At 42.6% G+C, this 18,074-nt stretch overlaps 1 protein-coding gene across 1 annotated transcript; it reads left to right on the top strand.

Annotated features, from left to right (window-relative positions):
• The first annotated feature begins 21 nt into the window (after window positions 1-21).
• Window positions 22-16,455, top strand: DERL1 (derlin 1). Its single transcript, XM_032132619.1, has 9 exons — window positions 22-107; window positions 493-693; window positions 2,699-2,810; window positions 5,941-6,005; window positions 8,590-8,616; window positions 10,637-10,732; window positions 11,397-11,449; window positions 12,614-12,724; window positions 13,805-16,455. Exons 2-9 carry the CDS (start codon window positions 541-543, stop codon window positions 13,941-13,943), a joined length of 756 nt encoding a protein of 251 aa, XP_031988510.1. The 5' UTR covers window positions 22-107; window positions 493-540; the 3' UTR covers window positions 13,944-16,455.
• Window positions 16,456-18,074: the final 1,619 nt, after the last annotated feature.

The raw sequence follows: 18,074 nt of genomic DNA, 5'->3' as shown, positions 1-18,074 counted from the left end.
GTTGTAGTTTTCCTCGCCGGCGTCGGCCTGGATGGGAACGGGAGAGCGGAGCGCGGCCAGCGCCGGACACTGAACTAAAAACGAGTCAAAACGTCGCATCCTCGCAGGTAGATGTGTTTATAACGCAGTGCAATAGGTCACTCAGAAACACAGCTGTCGCAGGCGCAGGCCTTGCTGCCGTTCCCTCCTATTTCCCGCACCCCGCATAACAAGCGCCTCCTGGAGAAGGGACCGCTGACTGGCCCGACGACCCCGTCGCCCGGCAGCGGCGGCTCGCCCCCCGTTCCACCCCCGGGGCGGGACTGCTGGCGGCCGGGGCGGGGCCGGAAGTAGCGCGGCGGCTCGGCCGAATTCGGTGGCGCCACGTCTGTTTCGGGGCCCCTTCCGTGACCGGGCGGCGGCGGCGGCGGCGGCGGCGGCGGCGGCGGCGGCGGCGGCGGGAGCGGGAGCGGGAGCGGGAGCGGCTGAACCCTCGTCTCGTCTCTTCCTCAGCAGCCGGTTCGTGGCGAGGCCTCGGCGGCGGCCAGGCGCGGCTGCGACATGTCGGACCTAGGGGACTGGTTCCGAAGTATCCCTCTGATCACCCGCTACTGGTTCGCCGGCTCCATCGCGGTGCCGCTCGTGGGCAAGCTGGGCCTTGTCAGCCCCGTCAACCTCTTCCTCTGGCCTGACGCCTTCATCCACCGCTTCCAGGTACGAGCCACACTACTGCTCCCGGCGTGCCTCGCGGCGTCCGCACCGTAGCTCAGCGTGGCTTGGTGCGCGCGCGGCCTTCTGGGAGTTGTAGTGCACGGCCGCGCTGCGGGGCCTCGCTGGGGCTGCGCGCGGGACCAGCCGCTCCTCCGGTTCCGCGGCCGCGCTGGAGTAGCCGCGCAGCGAGACAACACTCAGGGGTGACCGGAGCCCCTCCGGCGGGAGCCGAGCCGCCTTCCCGCTCAACCTGTACAGGGCCTGCGGGCTGGGCCCGGATTTAGCCGGTGCTCTGCCCGCAGGCCCTGGGCCCCCACCGTGGTGACGGGCTGCGCGTCCCTGCCAGGGTGACAGAAGGAGGGCTGCTGACCCTGGCAGCCCTGTAGTTCGTCTTGTGCCTCATTCTGGTGTGTTTTTTCCTAAATTTTCTGTGGGAGTTGTTCTGGCAGGCGCTAGACGTTGTGCCAAGGAGCTCTATGGCTGTGACTACAGGTGGCTTGCCTAGCTCTGTGTCATCGTGTGGCCGTGACTTTGGGAGCTGTAACTTTGAGCTTACAGGGTGTGCAAATATCCCAAACTGCAGCTGGCCCAGGAGGTTTTGAGGCAGAGCTACAAGAGAGACATGGAGCTCCTCGGGCAGGTCCAGCGGAGGTCAACAAAGGTGATCAAGGAGCTGGAGGATCTCTCTAATGAGGAATGGCTGAGGGAGCTGGGCCTCTTCAGCCTCGAGGAAAGAGGACTGAGAGGGGACCTCATCAATTTCTTTGAGTGTCAGAGGATGGACAAGTGGCAATGGGCAGAAACTGATGCATGGGAAGTTCCACCTGAACTGGGTGACTATGCACTGGAACAGATTGACCAGGGAGGCTGTGGAATCGCCCTCACTGGAGATATTCAAGAACTGAGTGCAATCGTATGTCATGTGCTCTAGGATGGCCGTGCTTGAGCAGGGAGGTTGGCCCAGCTGACACACTGTGGTCCCTTTTAACATGACCTATTCTGTAAAGAAGTGCGTCTTTTGCACCTTCTGGTTTGGAATTTGAAAAAGCTTCTGTCAGCTTCTGTGCTTAGGTATGGTGCATGTAAACTAACAACTAACGCCTTGAGGTGTCAGACATGCAGTGTTTCTGGGTGCCTTAGCAATATCAAAAGTGGTCACAAACTGGACATTTTTCCTTGCTCTCTGACATTACAGGTTCAGTGTTGGGGGAGAGCACTCATTGGATGAGCTGAAAGTGGAGGAAGAGAAGGGATTTCAATCTTTAAATTTCTGTTATATTGTCGCGTTATATCTTCACTGAAGAAGGCTGACTGCAAAAAAAAAAAAATAAAGCTATGGCTCTATCTACCTTGATTCATGTATTGTCCGCAAAGTATAGTAGCATAAATGACTGCTTTTTCCTCTAGTTCTGTTATTCGTTCTTGAACTGTGATGTTCAGGATCCTAATACTCAGTTTGGAAATCTTGCTGCTTAAAGAGCTTGTTCATGAATGACCAGACATTTTCTGTCCTTGCTACGTGCTGCCATGCAGTTGGCTATGCCCAATATTCATAGTTGGGAGACTGTCCCAAAGCAGATCCCAAATGTTCAGAGTATCACATGCTGTCTGGAATGGTACACTAAAGGCTGTGAATTCCTTGGCCTCTGTTCAACAGGGAAGAATGGGTTTTGTATGTCTGTTTTTAAAACAGGGTAGCATCCTTGCCAGTGAGTCTCTTTTGCACTGCAGTAAAGACTCACTACTGCAAAGATGTGATGGAAAGCAGTTTGGAAAGTTGTGTGTTATTTCTGGTGTAGTGTTAATAGCTTTGCTTATCAGATTGAAAAAACCCCACAACTATAAAGGCTGCTGAAGTAGCAGCAATCGATACTTGGGCTATTTTTAATCATCTTCTTGATGTTCCAAGTTTTCATTCATTATCAAGTAATGAATGTAAACAAATAGCCTGTGCATATGAGTTCATTCTGCAGTTTATAAATATATCTTTCTCTTTTGATCTGGACAGATCTGGCGGCCGATAACAGCAACTTTCTTCTTCCCAGTGGGACCTGGAACGGGATTTCTCTACTTGGTGAATTTGTATTTCTTGTATCAATATTCGTCACGATTAGAAACAGGTACGTTATCCATTAAATTATATGCACCTGGTGAACCCTGCCTGGACCTGATAAGAGATGGCTCATCTCTCTGCCAGCATATGTTGGTCAATGTGAAACTGCTCTGAAAACTGGTTTTCTGTGGCTGGCTCCTTCGCTTTGGCCATTTAGGATCTGAACTTGATACTTTTTTCAGTAGGAGGGCCTGGTGCTTTTAGTTGCTGGATTTCAGGAAGTGAGTGGGGCAGACTAAAAGATTACATTTACCTCCGTTTTTTTGGATCTGATGTCTTTTATCAGAGAAGGATGATAGAGCATAATGTAATAATGGGTTTATCCATTGAGAGAAAATAATGTCAGTTTTTTCTTGTTTTAACAGGAATGCTAACTTGTGTTATTCTGTTGTTTGCGTTGAATTGAGAGATACCTCCTACAAAAGAAGTCTACCCCTCTGCCTAACAGATACGTGGAAAAGTTAAGAGACTAGAAGGATTTTCAGTTAAGGGGAAAAATCAAGTGAGAAAAGGAGATCCGATAATGGATCATTTCTCTCAGAAGAAGGGGTTGTTGGTACAAAGTAGCTTCAAAACTGGTTTCCTTTTGCACTGCCCAGTTCATTAAAGCTAGACAAAAATTCATTCAACTGGCATAAATAATTAAAGTATTTGCCAAGCCAGACTCCTCCTGAAAGCCTTTGTGAACAAGAATTTCAGTGTAGTTCTACTGGAATCTTAGAACTGATGGTGTAAAAGGGATTGCATCATTGCAAGGTGATGTTTGGGAAGTCCATGAGAGAGAAGAGATCCCTGGCAGACCTGCCATCCAGAGAGTACTGTGGAATCACATTTAAGAAGAGTAGCAGGGAAGGGGAGGAGTAGTGCCAGATGATATTTGGTTGTTTTCTTAGTGAAGGTTAAGTAGTAGTTTAATAGCTAGAAATCATTCCTGCTTCTCTCTGAGCCTTTCTGCAGTAGATCATGAGCACATGAGAGTGCTGGCAGTTGTGACTGGGCAAAGGTAGGTGTAGTAAGAGTTCCTGGTTAATTATGCAAACTAAAAGACCTCACTGCTTGTAGATCTACTTACAAAATGCTCTAGTTGTCTGTGCTGTGGCACAAATACCATTAAAGGGAGTAAATTTCTGCTATACAACACATCTGGATTTTGAAACTGGGAAGTCAGCTGTGTTGTTTGAACCAATGCATTTCTTTTATATTACAGTTATTTTTCTGGGTATAAATGAAGTCCCTTGTTAGGTTGGCCCTTCTTTCTGTGAAAAAGGCCTGAATCCTTCTGTAGCTGGACGTTCTATAAGTTGCTGATAATGTTTACAGGTGAAGTCAGCATTGGTCTATGCCTCCTTTTGTCTGTGAAACTGAGAAAGTGAAACTTTTTCAGTATTGTGCATGGTTTTTGAGCATACACTGCTGCTTCATGCCAGCTTCAAATTTAGCTGTCAGAAATATCCATATGGTTTTGTACTGTGCTTGTGCTTTCCTAACAGGCTGACCTGTAACTTCAGAAGGAAAGGGAGATTGATATATTTTTTGTTTTGCTTTGGTTGGAGAAGAACATAACAAATATCAACAGAGTAAGCAGAATATGCAGAGTTCACTCCCCAGCAGTATGAATAAGATTATGGGTCAGCAGCTCTTCCCAGATGACTGGATTATACCCCAGGCCTCATAGAAGGACCTGTGGGATAGAGCTCACCCCATATCTGTACTGAGCTTTCTGGCAGTTTGTAGTCCACTTTCCTTAGATGTTCATCGAAAAGTCAACTTAAATGTCTGATATTCTTGTTAGCAATCTTGTAGATAATGAGAAGCGAAAAATTTAAAAGAATAATAATAGCTTTGATTTCTTCCTATTCTGGAAGGATTCCTGAGCTGGCATTTCTACAGCCTTAGTCAGCTTCTTCTCTTTATTTTTTTTGTTGTATGGCAACAGTAAGGAAAAAAACTTCAGTTCCTGTAGTTTTACAACTTCAAAACATTCTGATGTATTTTTCAAAGCAGGTTTTTTTCCTGTCATGCAATTTGCATGGCTGAACTTAAAACCGATATTTTAGTAATTTTGTTTTACATAGGCTATTATAAAAAGGTAGTGCTTAAAAGTAGATTTTCTTCCTTTAAAAATACTTATATGAAGCTGAGCAGTGATCACATTAAGCAGTAGCATTCTTCCTAGGCATTTGGATGTTTAATTATGAGCACGTAATTCAGCTTGTCTGTGATGTGCTGAGTGTGTCACTGTCATTCCTGCTGTCACTGTGTTTCACCCTCACCAGTCTGGGTCTTTTTCAACAGTATTCTCAGGCTTTCCTTGCCTGCCTGGGTTTATATGAAAGTTGATGGGAGTCTTGCACAGATGCTGAGGTCTCTGTCAGCCTTTTGCCACAGTTAGCAAGAGCGAGAGCCTCAGGTTTTCACGTTGTTAGGGGGTTGTTTTTTAATCCTTTTCTCTGTCAGGTCTCAAACTCAACATCTAAAGATCATTTCATTTAATATGACTTGCAGGGAATGTTACTCTATTATTTTTGTTTCCAGTGTCCTGAAAAAATTGGTACGTATTTGAAATGGTGAATTAGACAAGCAGTACAGCTTAGAAGGAGGAACAGAATGTGCTGCACATGTGTACCCTCCTTGTCATGTGTGCTAATTTTTTCTGAAGTATAAAAAGCATTGCATCTCTTGAGTCTGATGAGGTGATACGAAGAGGATGCAATTTGCCTAAGTAAGGGCTGGTTTTCACATGACTCAGTCATTAAACTTGGTGTTTCTGCTTTTGCTGTGCACGTGTATTTCCTTATTCTATTCTTCTAACCCACAGTTTCATATGAAGGATGGGGTCCAATTCCATTTTGAAGTCTTATGTAGTTAGAACTACTTTCCTCCAGAGTCAGTGTGTTCTTTTTTAGGTGTAGACACTGCTTGTGCTCTAATGCGGTACGCCGAATGCCTTATTTTTCAGTCCGTAGGTTGTTCTATTCTAAGGCATTTTAAAATTAAAAAAAAAAAATCACAGACCACAGACTGCATGCAAAGCCACTGTTACTAACTGAGCTTTCTTAGGCTCTGAAAAATAAAAGTTGTCTTAATTTTATTATCAAAATTTCAGTACCTTTCATAATGATTCTTTTTATTTTCAGGGGCTTTTGATGGAAGGCCAGCAGATTACATGTTCATGCTCCTGTTTAACTGGATCTGCATTGTTGTATCCTCATCATCAAACTTTGAGAAATATTTTGGTTCTCCTGCTTCTGCCTGAAATGTGTTCAAAGACTAGGTTTTATCAAGGAACAGTTTTAAAATGTAGCAAACGTTCCCAGGCGAGTTTGTAGAGTTTGTAAGTGTGTAACCTTCCTGAAAAGGCAGTGAGTGGCTTGCAGGGAGAACACTTAAAATGTGCTCACGCAAGTGTGCAATGTGGGGACTCAAGCTCTGCTGACACAGAGCTCAGCACGTACTGGGTGAGTGTCCCTGGTGTTTGCTGGGTTGCTTTGCTGAGCTGCTCTTGTGTGGGCTAACACTGAATTTAGTGTGTTAAAGCTGCCATGTGCAAAAGGGACTGATCACTGCCATTCTCTGAAATTCCTGGAGAGATCCTTTACCTGCTGGGTACAAGTCATCTGAGCCTGTGAAAGCAGTGTTGCGATAATCTGCACTGAGACAACTTCCTGAAGAAGCTGGGCTTGTTGGTTTGGGAATGCTGGGAAACACTTCTGTGAGCTGTGCTGTTCCACCTAAATTTTCTTTCAGATCTTGAATACAAAACTGGGAGGAGTTGTTGATAAACCAAATGGTTGTGCCACCATTTAGAGGGATCTTTAGAGGCTGGATAAATGGACTGGTCAGGAATGAAGCTCAGCAAAGGGAAGTGTGGAGTCCTGCTCTTGGCAAGTAACAGCCTGAGGCACCAGGACAGACCAGGAACTGACAGTCTGCAAAGCGTCTTCCAGAAAAGGCTCTGGGTGTCCTGCTGGACACCGAGTTGACCATGAGCCAGCAATATGCCATTATGGCCAAAGTGGCCACCAGCCTCATGGGTTGCCCTAGGCAGAGGATTGCCTGCAGGTTGAGGCAGGTGATTGCTCCTCACTGCTCAGCCTTTGAGAGATGTGTGGTGGCTGCATCCAGCTCTGGGTTCCCAAGTCCAAGGGAGACATGAACATACTGGAGAGAGTCCAGTGAAGGGTCACAAAGATGATTAAAGGGTTGGAGCATTTGTCACATGAGAAGCTGGGAGAGCTGGGATTGTGCAGCCTGGGGTGTCATCATAGAATCATACAGTAGTTTGAACTGGAAGTGACCTGGAAAGCTTATCAACCCCCCTGCAATGAGCAGGGACATCTTCAACTAAATCAGATTGCTCAAAGCCCCATTCAAGCTTACCTTAAATGTTTCCAGGTGTGGAGCATCTACCACCTCTCTCGGTAGAAACCTGTGCCAGTGTTTCACCACCCTCATTGTAAAAAATTTCTTTCTTACATCTAGTCTGAATCAACCTTTTTTTAGTTTAAACCATTACCACTTGTCCTATTGCAAAAGGCCATACTAAAAAATTTGTCCCCAACTCTCTCAGCCTTTCCCTAAAAGAGAGGTGTTCTATTCCTCCAGTAATTTCTGTCAGCTTCCTCTGGTCCCACTCTAACAGGTCTGTGTCTTTTCTGTGCTGAGGACTCTGGAGCTGGACACTGAATTCCACAAAAGGAAGCACAGGAAATTTCATTTAAGTGTAAGAAAGACCATTTCTCCTGTAAGGGCAGTGAAACACTGACAGGATTGGCAAGAGAAGGTGTGGAACCTCCATCCTTGGTGATGCTCCCATTCTGTCTGTGCTGTTGCTGCCTCCTCGTAGGAATTTGTGGTGGCACAGCAGGTGGAAAAAAGGGAGCGGTGACATCGGTGTGAACCAGATACAGCCAGGAGAGCTGGTGTATAGAAATGCTTTATCAATAGATAATCTCTAGTTGCATTCCACTATATGGAGGGAATTGCTATTCCTGCTAGTCCTGTCGAGCCACAGCTGTAACAAGGTGCATTTAATTATGTTGTTTTAAAGATGATGGTTGTCTTTACTATTGCAGGTTGTTAGCTGTGAGCATTTAATTAATCTAATTGTGACGTATCTTTCTAACTGGTCATTTAAAAGCTTCTAGTTGCTTGTTCCCTGTGTGATGTAAGGAGCAACTTGAATGCATGCTCTGGGATAATGCTGGATTTCATTTTATATGTATTCATGAACTGTTAAAAGCATCCTGATCATAGTAAAATCATTCAGTGATTGTTTCTACTCAGCAGTTACTACAACAGATTCTTTGAGCTCCAAGGTGGGAGAGGAGTATTAAAAGCCTGCATCAATGCACTTTAAGAAATTGTTTCTTTTCTATGACTCATTGGCAATGTATTGGTACTTTTTAATGATCTGGTATTTCTTTAGTTAGAAAACCAAAATGTCAGTGTTAAACTAATGAAAGAATCCAGCTATTAAACTTTAACGTGCCTTTATGCAAGGACTGATGGAGTCTGTAGCTAGCCAGTTTCATCAGGGAGGAAAGGCCAGTGCACCCATCGGCCCTTGGAGTAATGACTTGAGGTGGGAACTTGAAAGGCTGCCAAAAAGCAGTTATTGAAACAAAGTTTGTACATTTCTAGATCATTGGAAATTTTAACTTAAAACAGTGTAGTATCAATTTTGACCGTTAAAGATCTTTGCATGTGTATTCCGTGTGCCTGCAGCTTTTTATTGTTGTAGCCTGTCAGGTTTTTCTGCATTTTCCTTCATGGTGTGATGACAGATAACTGGCTTGGTAATGGATATGCAGGTAAGTGTGGTGCAGTTTCTTAGATAACAATTTTACAAAACTTTATGACTACTTAATGACTTTATAGGGAGCATTATTGACTTAACTGCAGAACATAGTTAAGCTAGGCTGTTCAGATGATATCTGGATGGACTACTGTGTGTGTATTGTTAGTTTTTTAGTTTGGGTTAGCCTCAGCTGAAGGCATAAGCTTGGATCTAACTGCCATACCTAACCCAGTTAGGGAGTTAAGAAGCAAAAATTGTGTCTTTGTGCAGTCAGGAAGTGCTCAGACTTACTAAAATGGGCACAAGATGTCACCTATGCACTATTTCTTTTAATGACTGTGGATCTGCTTTCTTACTTTTCTATTTAAAAATGATTCTTGGGTTTATTAATCTTCTCAAATTTAGTTTAGTACGCCTGTTACTTGCCAACAGAAGATTTTTTTGTGAAAAATGCAGCTTCAGTTTGAGACCAGAACTGTGAAGTGCAAAATCCTCACAGGAATGATTAAGATAGTGGTCTTAAGAATCAGTTTCAGTGAAATAATTCTGCTGTCCCCAGATATCAAGGGTGAAAATTGGGAAGTGTTTTTGGGACACAACAGTGTCAGATAACTGCATGTCTTCAGTCTGCCTCTGCTGTTCTCATCTTCAATTGTCTCCAGCACCTAAAGACTCCACCAGTATCTGTAGTATTCCATACAGAATTATCTTAACATTTATTAGATCACTTCTCTGGTTCCCTGGTAGACAAAACCAGCGATCATGCATCCCTGGTCAGGAGTGAATTGTGTTAAGGGCTGTCCATAACTTTATACTTACACTTTTCCATGGGGAAGATACTACAAAATTTTAGAAAAGCATGCTGGAGTCACCCACACATTATACAAATTTTAGACAAATTTTTGATTGTGTTGATTTGTGTGTTTTTAAAGAGGAACTTAATTTTTTTTTTTAATCTGCATACAAAGTATTGCTTGAAGAAGAATCAGTTTTTTGATGTAAAAGTGTGTTTTTTCTTAGAAATAGGGGGTTTTTTACTCGTCTTGAGTGGCCTTTGTTGAAATTCAGAAGATAGGAGTAGGATAGCTAGGCCTCTATTCCTAAGTCAAATGCTTTCAGATACTAGATATTGTGCTTTTTTTCAGTAATACAAAAAGGGTTTCAGTAAAGACCCTAAGGTTCTTATGTGGGGGAGTCAGAATGCACCACAGGGCTTGTGGAAGGCTGGACTGATGTCAGGGTGCCAGCTTTAATGTGGAACCTGTTAAATAGCAGCACCCCTCAAGGGATGAGTATTGACCTCTTTTCCAAACACAGGAGCTGTTTCACAGCATTCAGCCAGTTCATGGAAATGTTGCTGGGGCAGTCTGCCTTCAGTTCAGAAATCAGCAGATAGCTAAAGCAGTGCTTTGTATTTCTTTCACTAGAAATAGTCCAATCAGCTAATACTGAGTCCATGTAAAGAAGCATTTGAAACAGCCTCAGCTCCTGGCATGGAGCACAGGTTAACTCCAAGCTCTGCCAAGGTGGCTGTGCCAAGGCTGGCTGTGGTACTCTAAAATGGGGATTGACTGGAGCACCTTCCCCCTGTGGTGCTCTCAGGAGGGGGACATAGGTGGCAGTTGGATGGAGAACACTTCATCTGGCATATTAGCTTTGCCCCAGATGAGAATGTTTGGGTCAGTGCCCTGGAAGTGATTGTGGCACAGGTACAGGGCTGACTCTCCTGTAGGTGGGAGCAGAGGAGCTCCCTGCAGCTGCTCTTTCTTGGCACAGGTTGGAGCCCTTTGCTTTGGTATGGTCATGCAAAAGAGAGTACCCAAGTAGGTTCTCCTCCTTAACTTTCTCAATAGTTTTTGAACAGATCCATGGCATGTAGTGGAAGAGATTCTGGGGCAATCTGTAAAGACTTTGGTGATGTACCATGCTTACAAACGACTTCTGAAACATAGCTCCTGCTGCCTGTTTGAGTTCCTTGTGTTTCTGTGAAAGTAATGGTAACTTTGTTCTTTTTTTTTTTTTAAACATTGCAGTTGCTGATGATTCCTCTCATCATGTCAGTACTTTATGTGTGGGCCCAGCTGAACAGAGACATGATTGTATCATTTTGGTTTGGAACAAGATTTAAGGTATGTCAGACAGGATATTGGAAAGATTTCTGCCTGCAAGGTGCATATGTAGTGGGTGAGGGGCAAAATATAAATATTCTCTCTTATTAAAGGTGACCCATACTCTCACATAGCTGAATACTCCTTGAGATGCAGCAGACAAATTTCTTCAGTCTTCCATGTGGTGTCTCTACTCAGTGTGTCTCTACTGAAAAGATGTCCTGACAATTCATCATTTTGAAAAAAAGGATAACATTTCTGATAAATATTAGCCTGGATAAAAGCTGAATGTAGTGACAAAATGTTGGTATTTTAAATTGGTTTTTTCTGTGTGACCTTGTCTGTTTCTGCCCGTTCTTATAGTGAAGACTCTTTTGATAATTTCCAGGCCTTTTCAAAACTGAAAACTTCAGGACTTTGTTCTAGATGCAGACTTGCTGTGGAACATAGGGCGCAAAAGGCACACTTGCTTATAATGTTTGAAAGAGTATGTTTTGTCTAAAAATGTTAGTGGTTGCTCAGTTTGGAGTAACCTTGTTACATTGAATCTGCTTAAGTTAATAGATCAGGACATGTAATGCCTAAAACATTGAGATTATGATTGTGCTTATTAGTGCAGTGGGATATTGAGAGCAGGTTTACATCCTTAACTTGTACTTACTCTCTCCACTGCGTTCTTTTTCAGGCCTGTTACCTTCCATGGGTTATTCTGGGATTCAACTACATCATTGGTGGATCGTATGTATTTACTTATATGGCCAATTTGAAGTTACAAAAGCTTTTACAGCTATTTAACTTGCTCCTGAATTTAGGAGTAATATTAAAATAAGCTTAAAACTGTGTAATCTGACTGATAATGCTCAGTGTCACATGGTGGTCATTTAACATAAAAGCAAAGAGGAGATGTGCATGGGAGAACTAGAGAATAGAATGTAGGTGAGGGGAAAGTAATGAGAGTTTGGTGTATTTTCTAGTAACTCTATGCATTGGGCCTTCTCCATACTAAGAAAGTAACACACATTAAAGAAAGATGTCATTCCCTGGAACCAGCCATCATTACTGGTTTAGAAACAAATTTAGCTTGACTCTGATAATGCTGTTACTTCTTTCCCTCACAGACTTGTCCAACCTGATCTTTTTTTTCAGTTTGTTAAGCAAGGAAAAACAGCAGTAAGCCCATAGCATGCCATGTTAGCACTTGTTGAATTTTTTGGTCTCTCTTGGGGTTTTTTTGACTAAACCCCATGATGCAGAAATCCCCTCTGTGCACAGTCTGCCTCATTGGGGCCCTGCATTCATTGGGGCCTCTTGGTGCCGCTGTAACATAATTAGTGACAACAACAAGTTTGTGGTTGAGTTATAAAAGGAGGAGATGGTACAGCAGAACCAAATTCCCTTTTCTGGCCGTGCCTCCTACTGACTCATCCGTCACTTGTGAAAACTACTTCCTGTTAGATACCTGCTGTTTCTATGCATGACAGAAGATACTCAAGGGCCTCCATTCAGCAGTGTTTTTGCAGAACTGGGAACAAAACAGTTCACTACAGCAGGAGACAGGTTGTCCAGTGAAAACAGCAGTAACGTCTCTAGCTCTGCAGACGATTATTTTGGTCACTAATCGCTATACGGTCTAATTCCCCAATGTAAACAAGTATTTAATTGTGTTTTCAATACAGACTGTAGAGAAGGCTTGGAAGGGAGGGTGGAACAGACTGTTGATTGATGTGCTGGCACAGGAGGTTGGCCCTTCTAAAGAAGTGGCTGAAAAATGCCGAGGGAAGGGAAATTTTCTGTGTGTCACGACCCCAGCAAATCCTGGTGGCAGGTGAACAGAAGATTGTCACTCATTTATTTTCAGAGAAGACAGCATTTGAAACCATTCTTTTTTCTTTTGCTTTACAGAGTCATCAATGAGCTGATAGGAAATCTGGTTGGACATCTGTATTTCTTCTTAATGTTTAAATATCCAATGGATTTGGGAGGAAGGAATTTTCTGTCCACACCTCAGTTCCTGTAAGCTGACTTCATTCTTTACCTCACTGTTTGTTTGGTCCAATTTTTTGTATAGTTCATCAGACATATGTTTGGTGGGATTGTAAAGTGTAAAATACTTTGCTAAGTCAACCTTCTTCAAACTCTCGTATTGACTGAGCTAATGAGTCATAAAAACTGCTGAGTTACTTGTAAATGGCCCATGTGAGAGTTCTTTGGTGCCTCTTGGGATGGCTTATGTCTTTACCCCCTCTTAAGAGTGAGAGTAAATGTCATGAGTTCTGCTGTTGAATTGAGCTGCAGTAAAGAGAACTCCCTAACAATTATCAGATGGTATATAAAAGAAATTTCATCCTGTAAATTATCTGTTTTCTGTATCCCCATGTATCATTACAGTAGCTACCAGTTCAGCAATGTTTAACAATAAGAGCCAGTTGTAGACTTGTTCAGGGCTATAAAAGATTCTGCTTTGCAGTCTGTACCAGTCACCCTGACTGAGACTGCAAGTCTTGGTTTTGGAAGTGCTTTTTCTTGAGATATGTTCACTGTTTTGGCATTGAAATACTATAATCAGAAGCCAAAGTTTGTTGTTCAGTTGCCCTTGTCCGCATCCTTTTGGGCTGTAAATATTCCTCCTCTGTCAAACTTTAGTTAGCAACTCAGTTAACCCTTTTCATAGCATAAAGTGTTGAATTACAGTTACACTTTCTGTACAAGTTTCAATGAATAGGGAAGCTTTATATTCTAATTCTGTGCTTGCAAGCCCATCTGGTAAACCTAATTTTCCATAGAGATTAGAAGACAAGGTTGTTTTTTAAAATGTCTTTCAAGGTGGTAACAGCTCTGAAGCTGCCCTCAGTCTTATTGGTTCCGTGCAATTCTCTTGTTACCATACACATCTCAGAGATGGAAGTTTCCCAGTATTTCCATTTGTCAGTGTGCTGAGGGCTTAGATTTGGAAAGAATTCTCTGAAGTTCTACTGTGAAAAGCTGGTATTTCTGCAAAGTGTATCAGCTAAAAGGAAGAGCATGGAAAAGGTCTGGCATTTACCCCCAAGGTACAGCTGTTTCTCTAACTCCTCCTCCTCTGGTTTGTCCTAGTTACCGCTGGCTGCCAAATAGGAGAGGAGGAGTGTCGGGCTTTGGTGTCCCTCCTGCCAGCATGAGAAGGGCTGCAGAAGATCAGCAGGGTGGTGGAAGACACAACTGGGGCCAAGGTTTCCGGCTAGGGGATCAGTGAAGAATTCCTGCCCTTGGAAAACAGCAACTCTCCGGTTTCAATTGGATGTAGAACCGACTGTTCCTGGTGCAGAGCATGCTTAAGAACTGAGCTCTGTGTAGTACTCTTGGATTTAACTGATTAGAAAGAAAGAATGTTTCTGGTTCAAGAGCAAATTAAAAACTCCAGAAGGAAAAAATGTAGATCTTGCTCCAGGTTAGCCAGTAGTGTCCAGTGTGATTCTGCCATTAAAAATAAGCCTTCTTTATACAGTATTGTCTGTCGCAACAGGATCCATTGGCTGTCCTGTTCCATGATGTGATGGAACAAGCTAGTGGTGTCCTGTCTTTCCTGGTATGTTAAAAGCTTTGTTGACCACAGTGAAGTAAAATCTAGTGCAAGGCAGATGTCTCAAATGAGCCCCCCAGATTTAGGAAGCTGACTTTTTCCATAGCTGTGCTTAAGCCCCAGGGTCTTTGGAAATATTATTTAAGTGATATCTCTCTGCTGCATTTGTAAAGCAAATTGCAAATGTTTAATTTCTGTTATTAAGATGTGTTTTGAGCAGAGCTGTTTCTTGCCGTGCAGCATTTGTCCTACCTGCTACATCATGGGCTGGGCAAGGCTAAGGATTAGAGGGCTTTTGTTTGAAATGGCAATAACAGATACTCACAGAATTAAAATCTCTGAACTCTTCATGGCATGTTACAAAGCTTGTTCTGGTGAAACTGAAGTTGTCTGGCATGTTTTTTTCCCTGCCAGATCTGTGAATTATTGGCTTCAAGGTTTCTCTTTTGATTGCCAAATTGGATGGCATAAATACTGCTTAAACTAGAAAATGTAACGTTGTGGTTAAGGGTACTGACTGCAGCATTGTTTAACTGACTCTTCAACTTTTATCTTAAAAGCTTTAAGATGTCTAAGAATCAAAGCTGGAAATAATCTTTTGCAGGGTGAAGACACAATCTAACAGGTTTACTGCAGGACTCTTTCGTTGTCAAATAAGAAATTGCATACACTGTTTATTAGTATCTGTACCTTTTTCTGGTAAAAATTTTTGATGTGGAAAAGGGAATGATTTCTGTACGATAGTTTTCCTTGCACTGGGTTCCCATGGGCAGAGCACATGGCTAAGATGCAGGAAGCTGTACTGCCAGCTTGTTACTGACTCACTGCATGCTCTTGAGCAAACTTCTTACTTATCTCAGTTTTCCCAGCTGTAAGAAGGACTCGTGCATGTCTCACAGCATTCTTACAAGACAGCTGCCCCTGACCTCCCTAGCTGGGAGCTGCTAGTGAGCAAGTAAGGCTTAGGTTTACATAAATCCAACACAATTACTCTAAGCTTAACCAAGACTTGTAAGTCCGAATGTAGTGGCTCACTTTTTGTTTCGTAGTTGGAGGAAGAAGAACATTGTCACTAGGATGAGTTTCAAGTCTGACTGAATTGTACTTTAGCATTTGTCTGTTGTTTTACTGGGTAGGTGGGGCATGGACAGCTGTTCTGCCCCAACTTAGGTATCTCAGGTAACTATAAGTTGGTGAAGTGAATCTGGGCTGATACATTTTTATTACTACTTTGTTTCTTCACTAAACTTGGGTTCTGAAGGTATAAAAACTTGTAAATACTACATGATGCAAAGCTGAGTGGAAAATAAGCGGTTAGTCTGGAAATTTAAAAAAATGCATGTTCCATGTCTTCACTGCAACTCAGTTATGTTGATTTGGCTCGTGGAAAAATGTAGAAAACTGGTAATGATCATACTGTGTGCTTACATTTTACAGGAACTTGGAGTTTAGAGATGACCTGCCATTTTTGCCTATTCAGTGATGAGTTTTAAAGATGCTCTTGTCTCTTTCTTTGTATAAAATGGTAGGTAGAAAAGAGGAGTGCAGTGTTGTAAATACAAATCCATCATTGACCAACAGCTGTTATTTGATGTGGACTTGAACAGTCTGAGAATCATCATTTTAATAGGAGTCTTTTTAGTCATAGGAATATCACTGTCTCCAAAGCATTTGTCTTCATTTTGAGTCAGGACCCAACTTTTAAGTGAAGATGCAGTAGTTTGTGACTCAGTTAAACCCCTGGCACACACAAACTGCAGAATATCTCTGTATGGAAGGCCCAAAGGAAGGCTTGAGTGAGAGAAAGCACAGCAAAAGTCATTGTACTGGCCCATGGCACTGCATGGGGTCTTGCTTTCTAGTATGTCCTCCTTCTCTAAATTAAGAGGAAAAAGTTTGCAAGGAAAATAGACTTCTTATAAACCTTGATTAGCTTCTGAGCTGCTTCAGGTCAATTTATTTTGTTTATGGAAAATTCACTTCAGAATTCCATATTACAAGCTCAGTTTGTTTGTTTCTCACTTTGTCACTTGACCTGAACTGCTGTTTGTCCTCCCACATACATTGATAATGGCAGTCTCTTGTTAAAATGAGTACTTCCTTTCTTATTTTGTACAGATAATTTCCCTTTTTGTAATCAATTTTTGTTGGCAAAGTTTTAAATTAAAATTTTAATCTCTGTTACTGTCTTTGTTTTGCTAAATCATATTTCAGTTTAAGACAAGCCTTGTGATCTGCAGGTCCATGGGTATTGTCTGACAGCTGCACTGTGACACCATCTCCTGCTGTTGATAAAAGTACTCAAGAAAATGACATGCTTTTGGGTGGGAGTCTTATCTTCTCTGATCAGTAGCAAAATCATAAAGGCATTTTCTTTGTCTCTGTTTATACCATGAGTTTTGACAGACTGTGTCCTTCCTGGGCTATTACCATTTTACAGCTGTTTTTTGTATACTTGGTTATTAATCCTTTGTCCTCTGGGAGAAAGCATTCTTCTACTTACCCTCAAACTTTGTGGGATTGATACAGATTGCTTTTTCAGAGGTAAGCTTGGACTTCTGCAATACCCTCTCTATCCAGACTGATGTGCACAGCTGCCAGAATTCCTTTTGAGGCTCTTACCTTACTCATTTGGAGATGGACACATTGGGCATCCTCTGAATGACTCTTCGGGCCCTCAGCGTTCATCTGACTGCACTTTTCCTGTTTGTTACCATAGTGGCATTAAAGAAAATCACAGACTTGGTACATAAAGCACTGTATGAATTAGTTGTGCTCCTTGAACTGGGAAGGCTGGGTCCATACTAAATAGAAAAGCATGGCAAGTGTGTGCCTTTTGATTTTTTCCAGCTGCATAAAGAGTCGGCAGAAGAGCTAAGAATATGAAATCAAATGCTTAATCTTTCATTCCTGTCACTTTATCTTGGCGACAGCTCCTCTCTCAGCACAGCTCAGTGATGTGGTGTTCCAGTGGCTTAATAAGAAATGATCTGTTGTCATCCAATGGTTGCATTAGGAAAACTTAGAGTCTTTCATTTTCAGGGGAGCATATTGTTTGCACTACAACAAAAGATTCTTTCTGTGTTTATGTATTGCTGTGTACCTTATCAAGGAGGAAGATTGCTTTGCCTTGATGGTTCAGGTAGCGAGCTGGAGAGATACACACTAGTTTACACTCTGAAGCTTCTGGTACAACAAGTCATTTTGTAGTGGCTTTGTAATCCTGTTCTGCATCCATAAAATTAAGATGATTCATATTCTCCCTTGTTCTGTGCTAGACTTAGGATGATGGATCAATCTGAACTTGCCATAGTGTGACAGAGCACTAATTTTGGTGAAGATGCTCTTCTTAGCATTGCCATCGCCTGCACCAGTAAATGGTTTTGACTGTTCTAAGCATCCCTAGATTCTTATTTTGCCATGGATGATAGTAACAATGTGAAATTCAGAATTTAGTCTGTTGTCATGATTTGATTAATTAAGCTAAATACTGTAATATGTGCATGTTAAGCAGAAGTACTTACATCTAAAAGGTGATGATGTGCTGTTCTCTAGGATTGAAAAGATGAGAACACTTCAGCTGCTTGTGTTTGTCAAGCACACTGTTCAGGTGATGAAAGGAGTTCCATTTGCAGCCGTGGCTCACCCTTTCATCATCTGGAGCAGGATCTAGGGGTGATTACACTATTTGGGAGCAAAAGTGCATAAAAGAGCTGTAGCTGTGGGATGCTGGCAAGGCCTCTGCAGAATCTTGTTGATGTTGGGTGGGGGGGGAGGGGGAAAGTGATGATGAAACCCTGATTC

This window comes from Corvus moneduloides, chromosome 1 (assembly GCF_009650955.1).
Source record: "Corvus moneduloides isolate bCorMon1 chromosome 1, bCorMon1.pri, whole genome shotgun sequence".
In the NCBI taxonomy this organism is placed as follows: Eukaryota; Metazoa; Chordata; class Aves; order Passeriformes; family Corvidae; genus Corvus; species Corvus moneduloides.
Note: the sequence above shows the minus strand (reverse complement) of the source record. Positions and strands in the feature narration are given on the sequence as shown.